The following is a 15,492-nucleotide window of genomic DNA, read 5'->3' as shown; positions in this document are numbered from 1 at the left end:
AAAAACTTTTTTTTAAATTCCATGATGGGTGGGCATTCTCCTCAGCCAGGGGGTCCTGGGTGCAGTGAAGTGCTCAGAGCTCAGGGAGGCTCCCTGAGGGCACACGGTGGCTCACAATGGCCTGAATGTCCTTGGCTTCTATTGGTCAAGCGTTTGCTGTGAATGGAATCCTGTGCCGAAAACTTTACACCCACCATCCATTTCTTCAGCCCTGAGAGGCCCTGGTCCCTGGAGGAACCTCTGGAGGGTGAGAAGGAGACCTGGAGACCACAGGAGAAACATGCCTCCCCTTCCCCGAATAGTGTCACCTAAATACTGGAAGTTGTATTACATGCCTGTCTGACCCGATTTTCAGATGCTGTTTGGAGCTGTGCATTGGGTTTCGTGGATCACCTCTTGTTCTCACAGTCGCCCATTTCACAGGCTGAGAGGCCCGCGTTTCCCACAGCACCTACAGTGGAAGCAGCCGAGCTGGGCCCAGAGGCTGGCTGTCCTGCCTGGCTTTTTCACCCTCTACCCCTGCCGTAGCCCAGGAGGTGGTCTGTCTGCATGGATTTTAGGGAAGTCGGTTTCAGAGGCGGCATGGCTGGTGTGGCAGACTCAGGGACCAGCCACGCAACCACCAGTTTAGGATTGAGGTTGTTGAAGACAAAAGACATTCCAGGTTGGAAATGCAGAGCAGCAGGAACCGAGAGGGCAGGGTGAGACCCGGTGACAGGAGAGGTTGGGAAGACAACCCCACCTGCGGGTCATTGACCAGTGAGAGCCGATCTTGACTCAGAGAGAGGCCTGCTGGGTTAGAAACCACCAGGCCCTGATTGTTGTTTGAGTGAGGACAGTGAGGCTCAGAGAGGGCAAGTACTTGCTCAGAGTCACACAGCAGGGCATGGGCAAGGCTGAGATGGGGACTCTGGGCTTCTACCTACCAGCCCAGGAACGTCCCCTGTGTCCCCCACCTTCAGTGTGCCCAGCAGCCTGGGTGGGGGAGCAGAAATGTCTTGGTCATCTACCATTGACACTGTGGGGCATAATTAGCAAGGAACAGAGAACGGTGTCTCAGGAAGGAAGAGGCCTGGCTGGCTGCTTGTGGCTCCAGGAGGCGCCCCAGGCCAAAGACGTGGAGACAGATGTGAGGTGGTGGGAGAGCTCTCTGACCCCCAAGGACGTCAGTGGCAGAAAGGCTGCCATGACAGGTCGGGCTCTCCAGGAGTAGCTGCTGAGGTGGGCTTGCGGTGCAGATGTTGATGAAGGATTTCAGCATCTATGGGAGACTGGGCAGAAGGAGAAGTCAGACTGCACGCAGGGGGATAGAGCTTGGCCAGCCCGGGAGCTTTAGAGAGAGACTGTCCATCACAGCACCCCGTGTTGAGCCAGGTGTCCACCTTTCAGTCACTTGGTGTGGCTGCCCCAGCAAAGGCCTCAGCTCATGTGAGGGGGGCCTGCAACAAGGGCCAGTCCCGAGGGGCTCGAAGCAGGGCAGCCAGGCCGTCCTTGAAGCGGGATCTGAGTGGAGCAGCTCCATGTAGGTGAAGGCTCCGTCCCTTCACCTTTCTTCATGTACTGGCCACAGAGGCAACCCGAGAGGGGTGGGACCTTTCCAGAGAACCACCTGCTACCCTCGCCCAGCACATATTTTTTATAATGTTTTTATTGATTTCAGAGAGGAAGGGAGAGGGTGAGAGAAATAGAAACATCAATGCTGAAAGGGAATCATTGATCGCTGCCTCCTGCATGCCCCACACTGGGGATCAAGTCCACAACCTGGGCATATTCCCTGACCGGAATCGAACCTGACCTCCTGGTTCATGGGTCGGCACTCAACCACTGAGCCACACTGGCCAGGCTCCCAGTACATCTTAAAGCTCACAGCCGAGGCCAGCCTAGCATGCAGGTAACCAGAGTGTACCAGCCCACCAGGCAGTCTGACCAGCAATACTCCCCCACTGGGTCGGTCGGTTCTCCACAGGGCTGTGTCCCTCCAGGGTCCTCTTGGCAACTGGCCCGATTAGGTATGGGAACAGGGTCCTGAGAGATGAAGAATGAGGTTCTCTCTCTACCAGTCCTGCCCCCACAACCCCTGGGTCAAACACCCAGCAGGGGGTGTCGAGGTGGCAAAGTGGGAAGGTAGGCTTAGGGGTTGTACAAGCCTAGGTATGAGCTCAGCTCTGCCCCTGACAGCAGTTTGATCCTGGGCAGCATAATAAAAACAGTAAATAGAGCCCTAGCCGGTTTTGCTCAGTAGTTAGAGCGTTGACTTGCAGACTGAAGGGTCCCAGGTTCGATTCCGGTCCAGGGCATGGACCTTGGTTGCAGGCACATCCCCAGTAGGGGGTGTGCAGGAAGCAGCTGATCAATGTTTCTCTCTCATCAATGTTTCAACTGTCTATCCCTCTCCCTTTGTCTCTGTAAAAAATCAATAAAATCTATTTAAATATCTTACTTTCAAAAAATACTAAATAGAGAAGGGGCAGTTCTCATCACTGGAGGGCAGGCCTGGCACACACGGGAGGGAGCCGCTGCAGAATCAGGTGAGCTGGCCTGGGCGGGGCTCAAACACCAGACCCGTCCCCTCTGGAGACTGTCCCCCTCTTTCCGCTCTGCTCCCATCTCTGAGGATACCTGCCTGGTTTCATCCTGTTAAAGACAGAAAGGGACAGAGGATTCCGTTCCGGAGGCAGCTGAGGACTAAGGTTGTAGCAGCACCTCGCTGGGGCGGGGGCAGGCTTGTTAGTGCTCTAGCCAGACTCCCACCCCAGGGGAGAGCGGCCCTGAGTACTGCTTGCTTGGTCATAGCTCTGTAAACCCGGATTGACCAACAACCCTACGGGGTGGCAAGCCCGGAAGTAGGTGTGAAGCAGCGGTGATGGGCATCTAGCACCTCCCTTCCTTGATGGGAAGTCAGTGAATGGCACCCAAAATTGAAAAGGCACAAAGTAGCAACATAAGCATGTCAGTTAGAAATATGGAGGTAAAATACCAAGCAGTTCAGCTAAAAGAGTTACCGTTTTGCTTCTGGGGAGAAGCAGAGAAACTTCCAGGGCGGCTTTAGAAGTATCTGACTCTTTATGTATAAATAACTTTAATTTTTTAAAAACTTAACTATTTTTACAGTAATAGTCTCACTTATTACTCTATCCTGTGAATTTTTTGACTGTGGTAAAATACACATAAGAAAATGTACCTGCCCTGACCGGTTTGGCTCAGTGGATAGAGCGTCAGCCTGCGGACTCGAGGGTCCCAGGTTCAATTCCATGTACCTTGGTTGCGGGCACATCCCCACTGCAGGGTGTGCAGGAGGCAGCTGATCAATGTTTCTCTCTCATTGATGTTTCTAACTCTCTATCCCTCTTCCTTCCTCTCTGTAAAAAAATCAATAAAATATATTTTTTAAAAGAATATGTACCTTCTTAACCATTTGAAGTGTACAGTTCAGTATGTTAAGTACATTGATGCTGTCGTGCAACAGATCTACAGATTTTGTTCATCATGCAAACCTGAAACTGTTCCTTAAGCTACAACTCTTCGTTTCCCTCTTCCTGCCAGCCCCTGGCAACCACCATTTGAAACATCCATTTTAAAGGATAAAATGTATTGAGACTCTAGTATGTACTGCACACACAGCACTTAGCCCTCACAAAACCCTTTTCACAGATGAAGGTGCTGAAGCTCAGAGGTTCGGTAACGTGCTCAAGCTCACACTGCAGAGTTTGAATGCGGGTCTACCTGTCCGTCTGAAAGCTCTTGCCAGGGGCAGCCCCGAGAAGCACTGGTTATACCTGTATCCCTCCTCACCCCAGCTCTCCTCTCTCCAGCACATTGGAAAGGAGGGGTGGGGTGAGACTGGCACCTGGGTGCCTGCACCACCTCTGCCCATGCCCACTGTATGCACTAGCCCTGAGTCTCTCCGTGTGCCAACAGGTTGGCGGGACAAAAACTGGCGTGGTGCGTTATGTGGGGGAGACGGACTTTGCCAAGGGCGAATGGTGTGGCGTGGAGCTGGACGAGCCCCTTGGGAAGAACGATGGGGCGGTGGCAGGCACCAGGTACGGCGGGCTTCCCCCAGGAGTGTGGGAGGGGGCTTGTCTTTGCCTGGGGTGGGTACAGGGGACAAGAATGGGGCAGCTGAGGAAGCCAGTGTTGAGTGTGTGGGTGGCTGTGCCAGACACCACAGTACAGATGCTGCCTCCATCCTGTCACAGCAGTGTGCAGGGCAGATAGTGGAGCTATCATCTCCATTTTACAGATGAGGGAACGGAGGCCAGAAAGGTCATTGCTCAAGGTCACACAGAGTCGGGCAAACGCTAGGAGAGGCAGTGGTCCCTGCCTCCTTAGGATTTCTCTGGGCAACACAGGAAATCAGACAGTGAGCTCTGCAGGCAAGGGTGGGATCACAACTGTTTCTATGCTCCACGCCATCTCCAGTTAAAGGGAACTGACTGTGGGAATGCGGGGTCAAGGGGGTCTAAGACTGTGTCTCAATCATTGGGGATGGGGTTGGTGATATGATGGGTGAGCAGTGTCAGGGATGTGGGCTCAGGCTAGATGGACTGCGTTCCTGCATTGGCTATGCCTGGATTAGCTTCTGTGGCCCAGATGAGTCTGTGGCAGCTCTGAGAAGGAAGCTATGCTAGGCTGGGGGACAGCCCGAGCAAAGACCTTAATGCAGGAAGAGGAGGGGCGGGGTGGTTGTTTCAAAGTGAGTCAGAAACTGGACAGAACTAGCTTGCCTGGTCCCATTAGAATCCTTGACCGGAGAGATTTCAAGAGATCACCCAGAGTTTCCATAACAACACTTTGCCTTCCTGTTTTCAAGACCGATATTTCTCTCAACTTACTCCTGCTTTCTGACCTCAGGGGCAGGTTAGGTAGCAGCCCCCCACCCCCACCCCCAACACACACACACTTTTGCTTCTCTATTCAGGGAGTTCCGTGGCAGATAGCTGATGAGGTTCCTTGGGTCTGGGGTGGACCAGGGGTAGCCATGAGAGTGGGGCTGCAGATATGCCTGGTGGCCTCTGAATGGAGCCAAGCATAGTCGGTTTTGGAGCCCAGCAGGCTAGAGGTTCCATTCCCAGCATTGCCACTTGACCAGCTGTGTGACTGTGAGCAAGTTACTGAACCTCTCTGAACCTGTCTCTTCATCTGTGAAATGTAGACAATAGTGGAGTGGTTGGGGGCTTAAAATGAGCATTCATGAAAAGGGACTGGGGCAGAGCATGTGCTCAGTAATTGTTATTCGCCTGCTCCCCCCAGATATGCCCAACAGCTGTTCCCAACCCCCATACATACACCAGGACACCCCGCCCCGGCCCCAGCTGTTCACAGCTGCAAAGTATCTCAGGCCCTACTTACTCTAATCCCTTTCTGGGAGTCTCTCCTACTGGTCTTGGGATATGGGTGATTGTAGCATAAGGATGAGCCTCTCTACTGGGCTCTGAGGAGGTGGGGAGGCAGGTGAAGCTGCAGGCTATGCGGCCATGATGCCAGCATGGGTCTCTCTTGCTTCCCCAGGTACTTCCAGTGCCCACCCAAGTTTGGTCTCTTCGCGCCCATCCACAAGGTGATCCGCATCGGCTTCCCGTCCACCAGCCCAGCCAAAGCCAAGAAGACCAAGCGTATGGCCATGGGTGTGTCAGCGCTGACCCACAGTCCCAGCAGCTCCTCCATCAGCTCCGTCAGCTCTGTGGCTTCCTCTGTGGGGGGCCGGCCCAGCCGCAGTGGCCTGGTGAGGGTGGGGCTGGGAGGGGTGTCCTGATGTATGTGTGAGAATTGAGGACAGAGGGATCCAGGTGCCCCTGACTTGCATTAGCGCCAGGCATCCTCAGACTGGAGTTTTCGAGGAGAGATGAAAGCACATATCTTTTAACGAGGAAAATTGATCCATTTACATTATTGTTATTTTTATATTACTGATTTGTCAGTAGCCTGAGTCTTTCCTGGGAGTTGAGGGTCATATAGATGCAGGGCAGGTCATACAGGTGCAGGTTTCAAAAAGGTTGCCACAGGCACCCTGGATGAGGGGAAAAGGTGAGGCTGCCCTTCTGGGCAGAGAGCTTCTAGCCAAGCTCAGTCTAGGGCAGTGGTTCTCAACCTGCTGGCCCTTTAAATACAGATCTTCATGTTGTGACCCAACCATAAAATTATTTTCGTTGCTACTTCATAACTGTAATGTTGCTACTGTTATGAATCATAATGTAAATATCTGATATGCAGGATGGTCTTAGGCGACCCCTGTGAAAGGGTCGTTCGACCACCAAAGGGGTCGTGACCCACAGGTTGAGAACCGCTGGTCTAGGATGGAAGGTTCCTCCTGACTCAGGAGAAGGTGGCCCCGGCTGTGACTCTCCTGGGAGGGGGGAGTTTCCTGAATCTGAAATAATACGCTTCCCCCTGCACAAGTAGGCAGGGGCACTAGCATGGGGAGGAGCAGGCCCCTGGGAGTGCAGGCTCTTGGGCCCCCACCTGCTGGGTGGCTGTCGGTTATCTGGATGGTGCTCAGATCCTGAGTCCTGCCTGCACCCATGCCCTCCTGCAGCTCACGGAGACCTCTTCCCGCTACGCCCGCAAGATCTCCGGCACGACTGCCTTGCAAGAGGCACTGAAGGAGAAGCAGCAGCACATTGAGCAGCTGCTGGCTGAGCGGGACCTGGAGCGGGCTGAGGTGGCCAAGGCCACGAGCCACATCTGCGAGGTGGAGAAGGAGATTGCCCTGCTCAAGGCGCAGCATGAGCAGGTGGGTGGGCAAGCGGGCAGTGGGCACCCAGAGGGGCACCAGCAGCCTCCCAGGCCAGGCTCACAGGTCACTCACACTCAGAGCGCAGGTGATGGATGTGCAGAGAAGACTCCTTCTCCAGCTGGCGGAAGTCCTTCCAGTGGATAGGTTCACACACTTTCAGAAGCTGGATAGAGTCCGGTCGGTGAGGCTCAGGGGTTGAGTGTGCACCCGTGCACTGAGAGGTCACGGTTCGATTCCCGGTCAGGGCACATGCCTGGGGGGCAGGCTTGATCCCCAGCAGGGGTTGTGTAGGAGGCAGCCGATCAGTGTTGATATTTCTCTCCCATCGATGTTTCTATCTCTCTCTCCCTTCCTCTCTCTCTTAAAATAAATAAAAACATCTTTAAAAAAAGAAAGTTAGAAAAAGAACCTGGAAATAAATGTCCCCTGCTTTTTCCTACCTCCTCAGTACGAGCCTTTCCTCGGTCATGGAACATTCTTCCCCGTCTGAACAGCTGCGTTGCCGCTGTCACAGGCTGCGTCCTTGCTGACGTGGCCAGTCCCCTGCTATTGTTTAAATTGTTTCCAGTTTCTCACTTTTTCAAAATAACTCTCGTGCACACATATTCTGTGTACACCTGTCCCCGTTTCAGATTGAACTTTCGAGCAGATTCGTGGGTTGGGCTTCAGGGAAGTAATCCCCTGCCCACAGCCTTGAGTCATCTGCTGTCGCATGTCTACTCTTCCCTGATGTTTGTCACCTGCATGAGAGCCCCCTCCTGGGCCACTGCCCCCATTTGGGGCCAGCTCACCGCTCTTTTGGGTGCTGGAATTAATAAGGCCAAGTTCAGCCCTAGCCAGTTTGACTCAGTGGATAGAGCATTGGCCTGTAGCCTGAAGGGTCCTGGGTTCGATTCTGGCCAAGGGCATTTGCCCAGGTTGCAGGCTTAATCCCCAGTAGGGGGCAGCGTGCAGGAGGCAGCCAATCAATGATTCTCTCTTATCTTTGATGTTTCTCTCTCTCCCTTCCTCTCTGAAATCAATAAAAATATATTTAAAAAATAAGGCCAAGCTCATGTGTGCTGTGGCAGGGGCCTTCACAGGACAGTGTGTTTTAGGTCCTTGGGAGTTGGGGGAGGTGGCAGATATTGGGGTGCTAGATATGGGGGCAGGTGGACTTGAGGTTCCCACTGGGTGAGGCCGCAGCTAGGCCTACCCCTCACATCAGGCCCACAGTCCAAGCTCACCTAAGGCTGGCAGGGGAGTAGGGGTGGCTAGGGTTCCAGGCCTGACTCCTTGCACCACCCCTGCTACCTCCCACCCTTCCCTCACTTGGCCCCTGGTCCCCAGAAGGAGGCTGACCCTGTTCTGCCCTTGCTGGGGGCCCAGTATGTTGCAGAAGCAGAGGAGAAGCTGCAGCGGGCCCGGCTGCTGGTGGAGAGCGTGCGGAAGGAGAAGGTAGACCTGTCCAACCAGCTGGAGGAGGAGAGGAGGTATGTGCTGCCCCTGCCCTGATCCTGGGAGCACATTTTCTCTGCGCCTCTGTAGGATGACCCCGGTCCAAATCCGGCTTCCACCACTTACAGGCTGCGTCACCTGGACTAGTGACATGAGCTCTGTGGGCCTCAGTCATCTCATCTGTAATGTGGGCTGGTGATCCCCATATCTACAAGCTGTTGGGGGCACTTACACGATAATTCCAGTAAAGCACCTGGCATGTGCTGAACACATGGGGACACTGTCCTTCCCACTTGTGTGGGTTCACTGTTCCTGCCACACACGGCTCAGGAAGCCTGTCATGAGGAGAATGCCCCGTGGAGGGGTTGGCCTGTGCCCCGTGCCTCTAGGGAGATATGCACCATGAGGAAGAGCCAGTGCTCTCACCCCTTGAACCAGCTCAGGTCCGCTGAGCGTCCCTCTGGGCCAGGTTCTGTGCATGGAGCTCATAGCTCCTGTCCAGAAGCTCTGTTCCCATTTCACATGTCAAGAGACTGAGGCTTAGAGAAGCAGCAGCAAAGGGATGCTTGAAACGCCTGGCACCTGGTGTCAGCCGCATGCTGAGTGCTGTACCGGCACCGTCTCAACCTCACTATTAGCCTAGGCAGGTGTTAATTCATGTCACTCATGAGAAACGGAGGCTCAGGGTAGAAAAGGGACTTGTCCCAGGCCACCAGCCTGTTCATCATTCGCTGGTTCTTCCTGCCCAGGCTCGGTGGCTAGTGGGGCTGTGGTTCCCTTTCTGTGGGTACCCTGGCCTGGCTTGGTCCTGGGTCGCCTGGGGGACAGGGTTTCCCTTGGCCCAGGAGCTTCTCTGTCTTCTGGCTGACACAGATTTCTGTGGCTTCCTTCCCTTCCCCATGTAGTAGGCAGCCGCCCACCATGGGTCTGTTTTGGGGCTTTCAGCCAGGCATGTGCTGCACAGGCTGTTACCATCTGACTGGGGAGGGGAGGGCTTACTTAAATCTGCCAGAGATGCTTGTCAGGGTCCACACATCTGGTTCCCATGGCAACACGCCTGCTTGCCTAAAAACAAAAGCAGATCTTTAGACATTGTGGGATTTGTGTTCAGGAAGGGCCTGGGTACAAGACCCAGCATTGCCCTGGATGCGCTTGGGCGGGTCCCTTGCTCTTTCTGGGCCTCAGTTTTCCTCATCTGTATGCTGGGAGCTGTCAGAAGCCCAACAAGAGCCGCTTTGTGAGCTGTAATGTGCCTGTGTCTCCCCTGTGGTGTCTTGGCACACGGGTGGGCGGATGTGTCTCCCTGCGGATGGTGCCCTCCACCTCAGGGAGCAGTGAGATTGGGACTGTAGCCCCCAGTTTTGAGGCCTGTGAATGAGTGTGGGTCAGCAGGGAAAAGCCTACCCTCCTTCCCTGCCTCCCCCCACTATACCACCCACCCTTCACTATTCCGTATGGCCGTGTCCGTCCCCTGCAGTGGTGAAAACAGAGTGGCCACTAGCATCACTCTGTGTTCATTTATTCCCACAGCCACCCTGGGAGGAGGATGTGGCATTGAGCACTCCCATTTTAGAGAAGTCGTGGTCTCTGTGTGGAGCACAGGCCGGGAAGCTGGGAGGGCTGGAGGTTTGCAGGAGGTTCTGCCCCATCATCCGTGTGGCTCTGGGCAGGTGTCCCCTAGACGGGGACAGCACCTTCTGTGTGGTCTGACCTCGGACTCTGGGCCATCTGTGGCCTCATCTCTCTGCCACTGCTGACTTGGGGAAGCCCACCTGTCTGGGCAAAGCCCGCTCAGCTCCCTCTCCCCCCTCCCCTCCCCGCAGGAAGGTGGAGGACCTGCAGTTCCGCGTGGAGGAGGAGTCCATCACCAAGGGAGACCTGGAGGTAACAGTCACAGGCACCGCCTGGCTTGCTCGGCACCCCAGGCCCAGCCCTTGTGGGCAAATGGCCATGCGGTCCAGGCAGCAATTCCGAGCCCCCTCGGAGGGGCCATGGGGGTTTTGAGGGAGAAGTGAAGAAGGGTCATACTCTGGGAAAGTGGGGAGGGGTTGGTCATGAGAGACTCAGATGTCTCAGGTGGGAATGGCTCAGCTCCCGGAGCCTGAGGGGCCATACTTCTTGTCTTGGCCATCAAGGCATCCACAGGGCCTGAGGACGTATTGGCTGGACTCCTCAGTCCCTGCATGGTTGGGTAATGGCCCTAAAGGTGGCCCTTGGGCCCTTAGTTCATCTTAGGTTCCAGGTAAAATTTTGGCTAAAATTAGCTTGTTGTTGAGTCACAAAAATTATAGGTGGAAAAACAGACTCAGAAAGGCAAATGGACTCACCCAGTAATAGAGCAAGTCAGCAGCCCCTGGGACCAGGGGCCACGACTCCTGACTCCTGAGCTCAGCCTGAAAGGATGGCCATTATAGCACCTCCTTGTTATAATGCCTGAACAAGTGGTCTAGACACAGTGGACCTTGCACTCTTCAATCCAGCCCACCCTTTCTAAGCTGAGGGACGGGGTGTTCACATCAATTAGTAAAGCACCCCACCCTCCCCATCCCAGCCCTCCTCACGAAACCATGCAGATACCACAGAGCGTTCAGTCCCTCCCCACATGCTGAGCTGCCCCAGCGGGCCTTGGGCAGCCTCTTCCCTTCTCGAGCCTCAGTTTGCTCTACTGTAAAATGAAGAGGTCGAACTAGGTCAGTGATTCTCAAACTTGAGGGTTCATCACCTGGGTGGCTTGTTCAGATACAGAAGGCTGGCCCCAGCCTCATTCAGCTGGTCTGGGTGGAACCTGAGATTTCTAACGAGCTCCCAGGTGATGCTGTAGGGTCACACTTTGGGAATCACTGCACTAGATCATTCTGAGCTCAGATTGGAACTTGCAGTTTCTGATTTTGTAAAAGAGCTTTAGTAATATCCTTATAAGTTCCAAAGTAGCGCAAAAGCATGCGAATGGTTGTCCTCTCCCCTAGATGACTCCCGCTGGGGAGGGACATGTATGATCTGCACAGGGTCACTGCCAGCTGCCCCTGTTGGGGCAGGTTTTCCTTCTCAAGCTTAAAGGATAGATGTCAGGGCACAACATGGCGTAGGAGCCCCAGGCCAGCGTCAGGGTGTTCTCATGGATGTTTCCCTCTTAGCCAAGGGGGCAGGTCATGGGGTTATGTTTGGCTGGCTTTCCCACTGGATGGCTGCCTCCAGTGGGGTGGGCTTCTGGGAAAAGTGCCTGTAGGTGAAAAGAACAGAGACCCCCTCCTGCCAACTCCAGTCAACGGGGAAAAGCCTACAGGGAAATCTCACAGGTAGTTCAGGGAACTGGAACAAGAAACAGCATTAGGATCCAAGCCCGTTCTCTCCCACCCAGGGATTTCCCTCTTCTCATGACATGTGGTCAGGCTTCGTGTCTGTCTGTCTCTCTCACCGTGTCTCCATGCCCCTTGGTACGTCTGTTCCCTCTCCCCACCACCCACCCAGCCTCCTGGCCCCACTCAGGCTCCAGCATCCACTAGCTACTAGCTGTCCTCTCAAGAGAATCTGATTGATCCCAGGATAGCCAATAAGCTATCTGACTTTAGATCAGCTTCCATCCCAGATCCAATTGGTCTTGGCTGGGAGAGGCAGGGGGTGGGACAGACAATGACTGACAGCTAATTCAGTCCAAAGGCTCAGTCCGGGCCCACTTGCCTCTTGGTCCACACTCTCCTGAGAGCTTCCAGCCTGTGACATTAAATGTCCTTAATAAGCCCACAATTCCCCGGGTCTTCCCTGAGCCCTGCACTGACGTGCCACCTGGTCATCTCCACCTGGACAGGTCGGTGACAGGCACCTGTAGCACTTTCCTGGGTCTGCAGTAAAATAAAAAAAATTACTATAACTCGGTGGCTTAAAACAACACTAATTTATTCTTTGATAATTCTGGAGGCCAGAAGTCTGAAATCAAGGTGTGGGCAGGGTCATTCCTTTTGGAGGCCTCTGGGAGAATGCTCCATGCCTCCCCCCCAGCTCTGGTGGGTTGCTTGTAGCTGCTTCCCTGCCTCCCTCATCACATGGCCTTCCTCCCTGTGTGTTCCTGTGTCTCTTCACGTGACCTTCTTACAAGGACAGTCATTGGATTTCAGGCCCACCTTAATCTAGTCTGACCTCATCTTAACCAATTACATGTGCAAAGAACCTATTCCAAACAAGGTCATGTTCTGAGGTTCCAGGTGGGCATGAAATTTGGGGGATGCTATTCAGTCCAGTACAGGAGCCCACATGTGACATGTCCCAAACAGATCTGTTTGTTCCTGTCTCCCCCTCACACCACCCCGCTACCTTTCTCATCTCACACCTGGCCCACAATCCACACAGGTGCTCAGGCCCCACAGCTCAAATTCACCTTGAACCTTCTCTTTCCCTCACCTCTCATCTGACATCCTTTTGACCTTGCCGCCAAAATGATCTTCATCCCCACGCCCACCTTCCTGGGTCAGCCACAGCGCCCTGCCTCGGACAGCTGCACAGCCAGTTGGCTGCTATGTTTCTGCTCTTATTCAACTGTCTGTTCTTCACACTGAAGCCACGTAGACTTTTTAAAAATATCTTTTCAATTTTTAACATTGGAAAATTTTGAACCCTCTTTTACACATTCAACGATTTTCACCTCATAGTCACTCGTTTCAGCCACACTCCCCTATCCTCTCCCATGTTATTTTGAAGCAAACTGCAGACATCATATGACCAAATCTTTTAAAAACGTAAACCAGATCCTGCCCATTTTCTGCTCACACATCCATGCCACCACCCTAGATAAAAGCCAGGCTCTGGAGAATGGCCCGGAAGACCCCACGCTCTGTCTGCCTCTGAGCTTCTGCAAGTGCTGGTTCCTCTGCCGGAAACACTCACTCCTCACCCCTGCCTGGGTCAGTGGGTCCCTGCTTCCCCTGCAGGTCTCACCTTGAGGAGGCCTCTTGGGAGCTTCCGCAGCCTCCTCCTTTACCTCCATCCCACTTGCCCGCCACCCGGTGCTCTGTCCCTATTTTGAGCCACAGCCTGAAGTTATCTTCCCTGATCATTTATTGTTTGCACCCCTCCCTAGAATGTGAGCCCCTTTTTTGGGGGGTGGGGACCCTGTCTGTCTTTTTTCCGTTTATGTCCCTGAAGCCAGAGCAGAGCAGGGGCATGGCCAGTGCTTCTCCAGGAGGGAATCCCGGGTCACAGGCTGGGATGTGTTTTGTGGTCCCCACAGAGGTGTTGCCCTGTTGCATCATAGAAACCTGTGCCACTCCCTGCCACCAAGGTTCAGGTTATTTTGTGTTAATTAAATAGCCCCTCAGTGTTTTTATTCATTTTCATGTAACAGAAAGAGCCGGTTTTATGAACACAGAATCAGCTATTGGTTGAGGAGGATTTGGTGTGAGACCTGAAGGGACATCTAGAGGAGTGACATGTGCCCATGACCTTCAGGAGCCCCTTGTGCAATTGGGGAAACTCCTTCCCCGTTTAATTAATAATAAAATGTGCCCGGCGTGGCTGTGTGCTTTGGATGGGGTGACACGGTCCGTGTGAGGAGAAGGAAATGAGCCGCAGGCCCTTCAGGCTGGACTGAGCTCCAGGACCGGATGCTCAGGAGTCTCTGTCACGGCTCCCGTTGCCGGCGGAAACCCTGCCTCCCCTCTGAGTCCAGCTGGTCCGGGAAAGGCGCCAGTCCTGGGGTCCAGTGGCCTGAGTCTGGACCTTGCGCTGCCCGAAGTGCAATTCTGAGCCCAAGGCCTTATCTGCCTGCAGTGGCCTCTCCCGCAGGCTGGGGAGACGGCCTTGATGGTGGCTTTCAGAACAGTAACCCCAGGGGCCCTGACAGTGTCTGAAACAGGAGTGCGGTGGCCCCCCACAGGCCCTGGGCAGTGCCCTGGAGCAGAATGGAAGGCCAAACCGTCCACCCCACAAAGGTGGGGGGGCCACAGAGGTCAAAGCCTCTGAGCCTGCCCCTTAAGCTCCTACATCGAATTTACCTTAATTAACTGAGCACCAGAGCAATTCCACTGAGCTCCCCTGTGCCCCCACAAAGACCCCCGTCCATGGACCAGGAGGCTAGATATTCTGAAGGTGATGGAGAAGAGTCCTCTTGGGGGTGGGGACACACACACCAAATGAAATGGCCCTTAAATTGTAAGGCTCGGGGCTTTCCTTGCCTGTGGGGCCACCAGAAGGGCCACCAGTAGGGCATTTATGGCCATGCTCCGTCTGGCCTGGGTCTCGGGCAGTGCTGCTGTACCCACCATTGGGGAGAAGGGGGCAGGGAGATGGCCTGCGAGGCTGGGATGAGGCACCATCGTCAGCCTGTGATTTTCTGGAAGAGACTGAGCGTAGCTGCTTGTTAGCATTGCAGCCAGCTGCCCTCTTGAGAGAGAAAGAGGGAACCTCTTTAGTTCTTTTAGGAAAACTCAGAAATATATAAGGTCACAGGCCACCGGACATGAACGTCTCAGTAGTTCTTGATGAATTGCAGACGTATTTCAGGGACGGGAGGTACCAGTTTACCCAGCTGCCCTCAGCCCTGCCGGTGTCAGGTGTGTATTCTTCTTACAAATATGTGCCCGTTGGTGAACCTGCCTCTTCAGAACCGCCCCACGGACTTGCTTTAACCTTGTTTCTCCTGGACGAGGAGGGGACAGGCGGGAGGGTAAGGAGGACCATGCCTCTCCCTACCGTGAACTGGTCTCCATGCTAGTCTGGTGCTCACCGCTCTGCTATGGGAACCCAAATGCCAGCCGGATGCCCAGAGAATGCCGGGCTTTGTTAGTGTGTGAAGTGGGAGTTGTGAAGCTGGGACAGAAATGCCCTTGTGCTTTCGGGAGACTGGCTGTCTCTGCAGGGCCCGGGGGTAGGGGTAGGGCACCACAGGCTGGGCTTGGGGCTGGACAGTGGGAGGCACAGCTCAGCCTCCACTAGGGAGGCCAGGCTGGGAGAACCATGATGATGTGGGTATAGTTTTGAAAACCTTCCATTCATTTGGTTCATCCACCTTCAGTACAGGCCTGAGGGCCAGGAATCCTGGGGTCATTTACTGTTCATCCATCCTGGTGGCCTGTGCAGGACCCTGGGCCTGGCCTGAAAAGCAGCCCGCAGAGTCCCCGTGGGGAAGGGGAGAAGGCTGGCGCTCCTCCCCAGAGCTGCAAAAGGGTGGGCCACCTGGAAGTGACAGAAGGGACCCAGGGTGCCCTTAAAGAAACCCAGCCAGGACACGAGGGCAGGAGGCAGGCCCACCTCACCAGACCTTTCTTTCCCTCAGCCACCTCCTCTCCTCGACCTGTTTTCCTGTCTTGTTCATGGTAGATGACACCGCC

The 15,492-nt window shown here is 54.4% G+C and overlaps 1 protein-coding gene across 1 annotated transcript in view; it reads left to right on the top strand.

Annotated features, from left to right (window-relative positions):
* CLIP2 (CAP-Gly domain containing linker protein 2) overlaps nt 1-15,492 on the top strand; it is a 68,979-nt gene that overhangs the window by 34,618 nt on the left and 18,869 nt on the right. The window contains exons 4-8 of the mRNA XM_006773411.2: nt 3,919-4,043; nt 5,512-5,725; nt 6,536-6,733; nt 8,105-8,208; nt 9,997-10,057. Of these exons, the coding sequence (XP_006773474.1) occupies nt 3,919-4,043; nt 5,512-5,725; nt 6,536-6,733; nt 8,105-8,208; nt 9,997-10,057 (702 nt within the window). The remainder of the gene's footprint in view (nt 1-3,918; nt 4,044-5,511; nt 5,726-6,535; nt 6,734-8,104; nt 8,209-9,996; nt 10,058-15,492) is intronic.

This window comes from Myotis davidii, unplaced genomic scaffold (assembly GCF_000327345.1).
Source record: "Myotis davidii unplaced genomic scaffold, ASM32734v1 scaffold726, whole genome shotgun sequence".
NCBI classification, from domain to species: domain Eukaryota; kingdom Metazoa; phylum Chordata; class Mammalia; order Chiroptera; family Vespertilionidae; genus Myotis; species Myotis davidii.
Note: the sequence above shows the minus strand (reverse complement) of the source record. Positions and strands in the feature narration are given on the sequence as shown.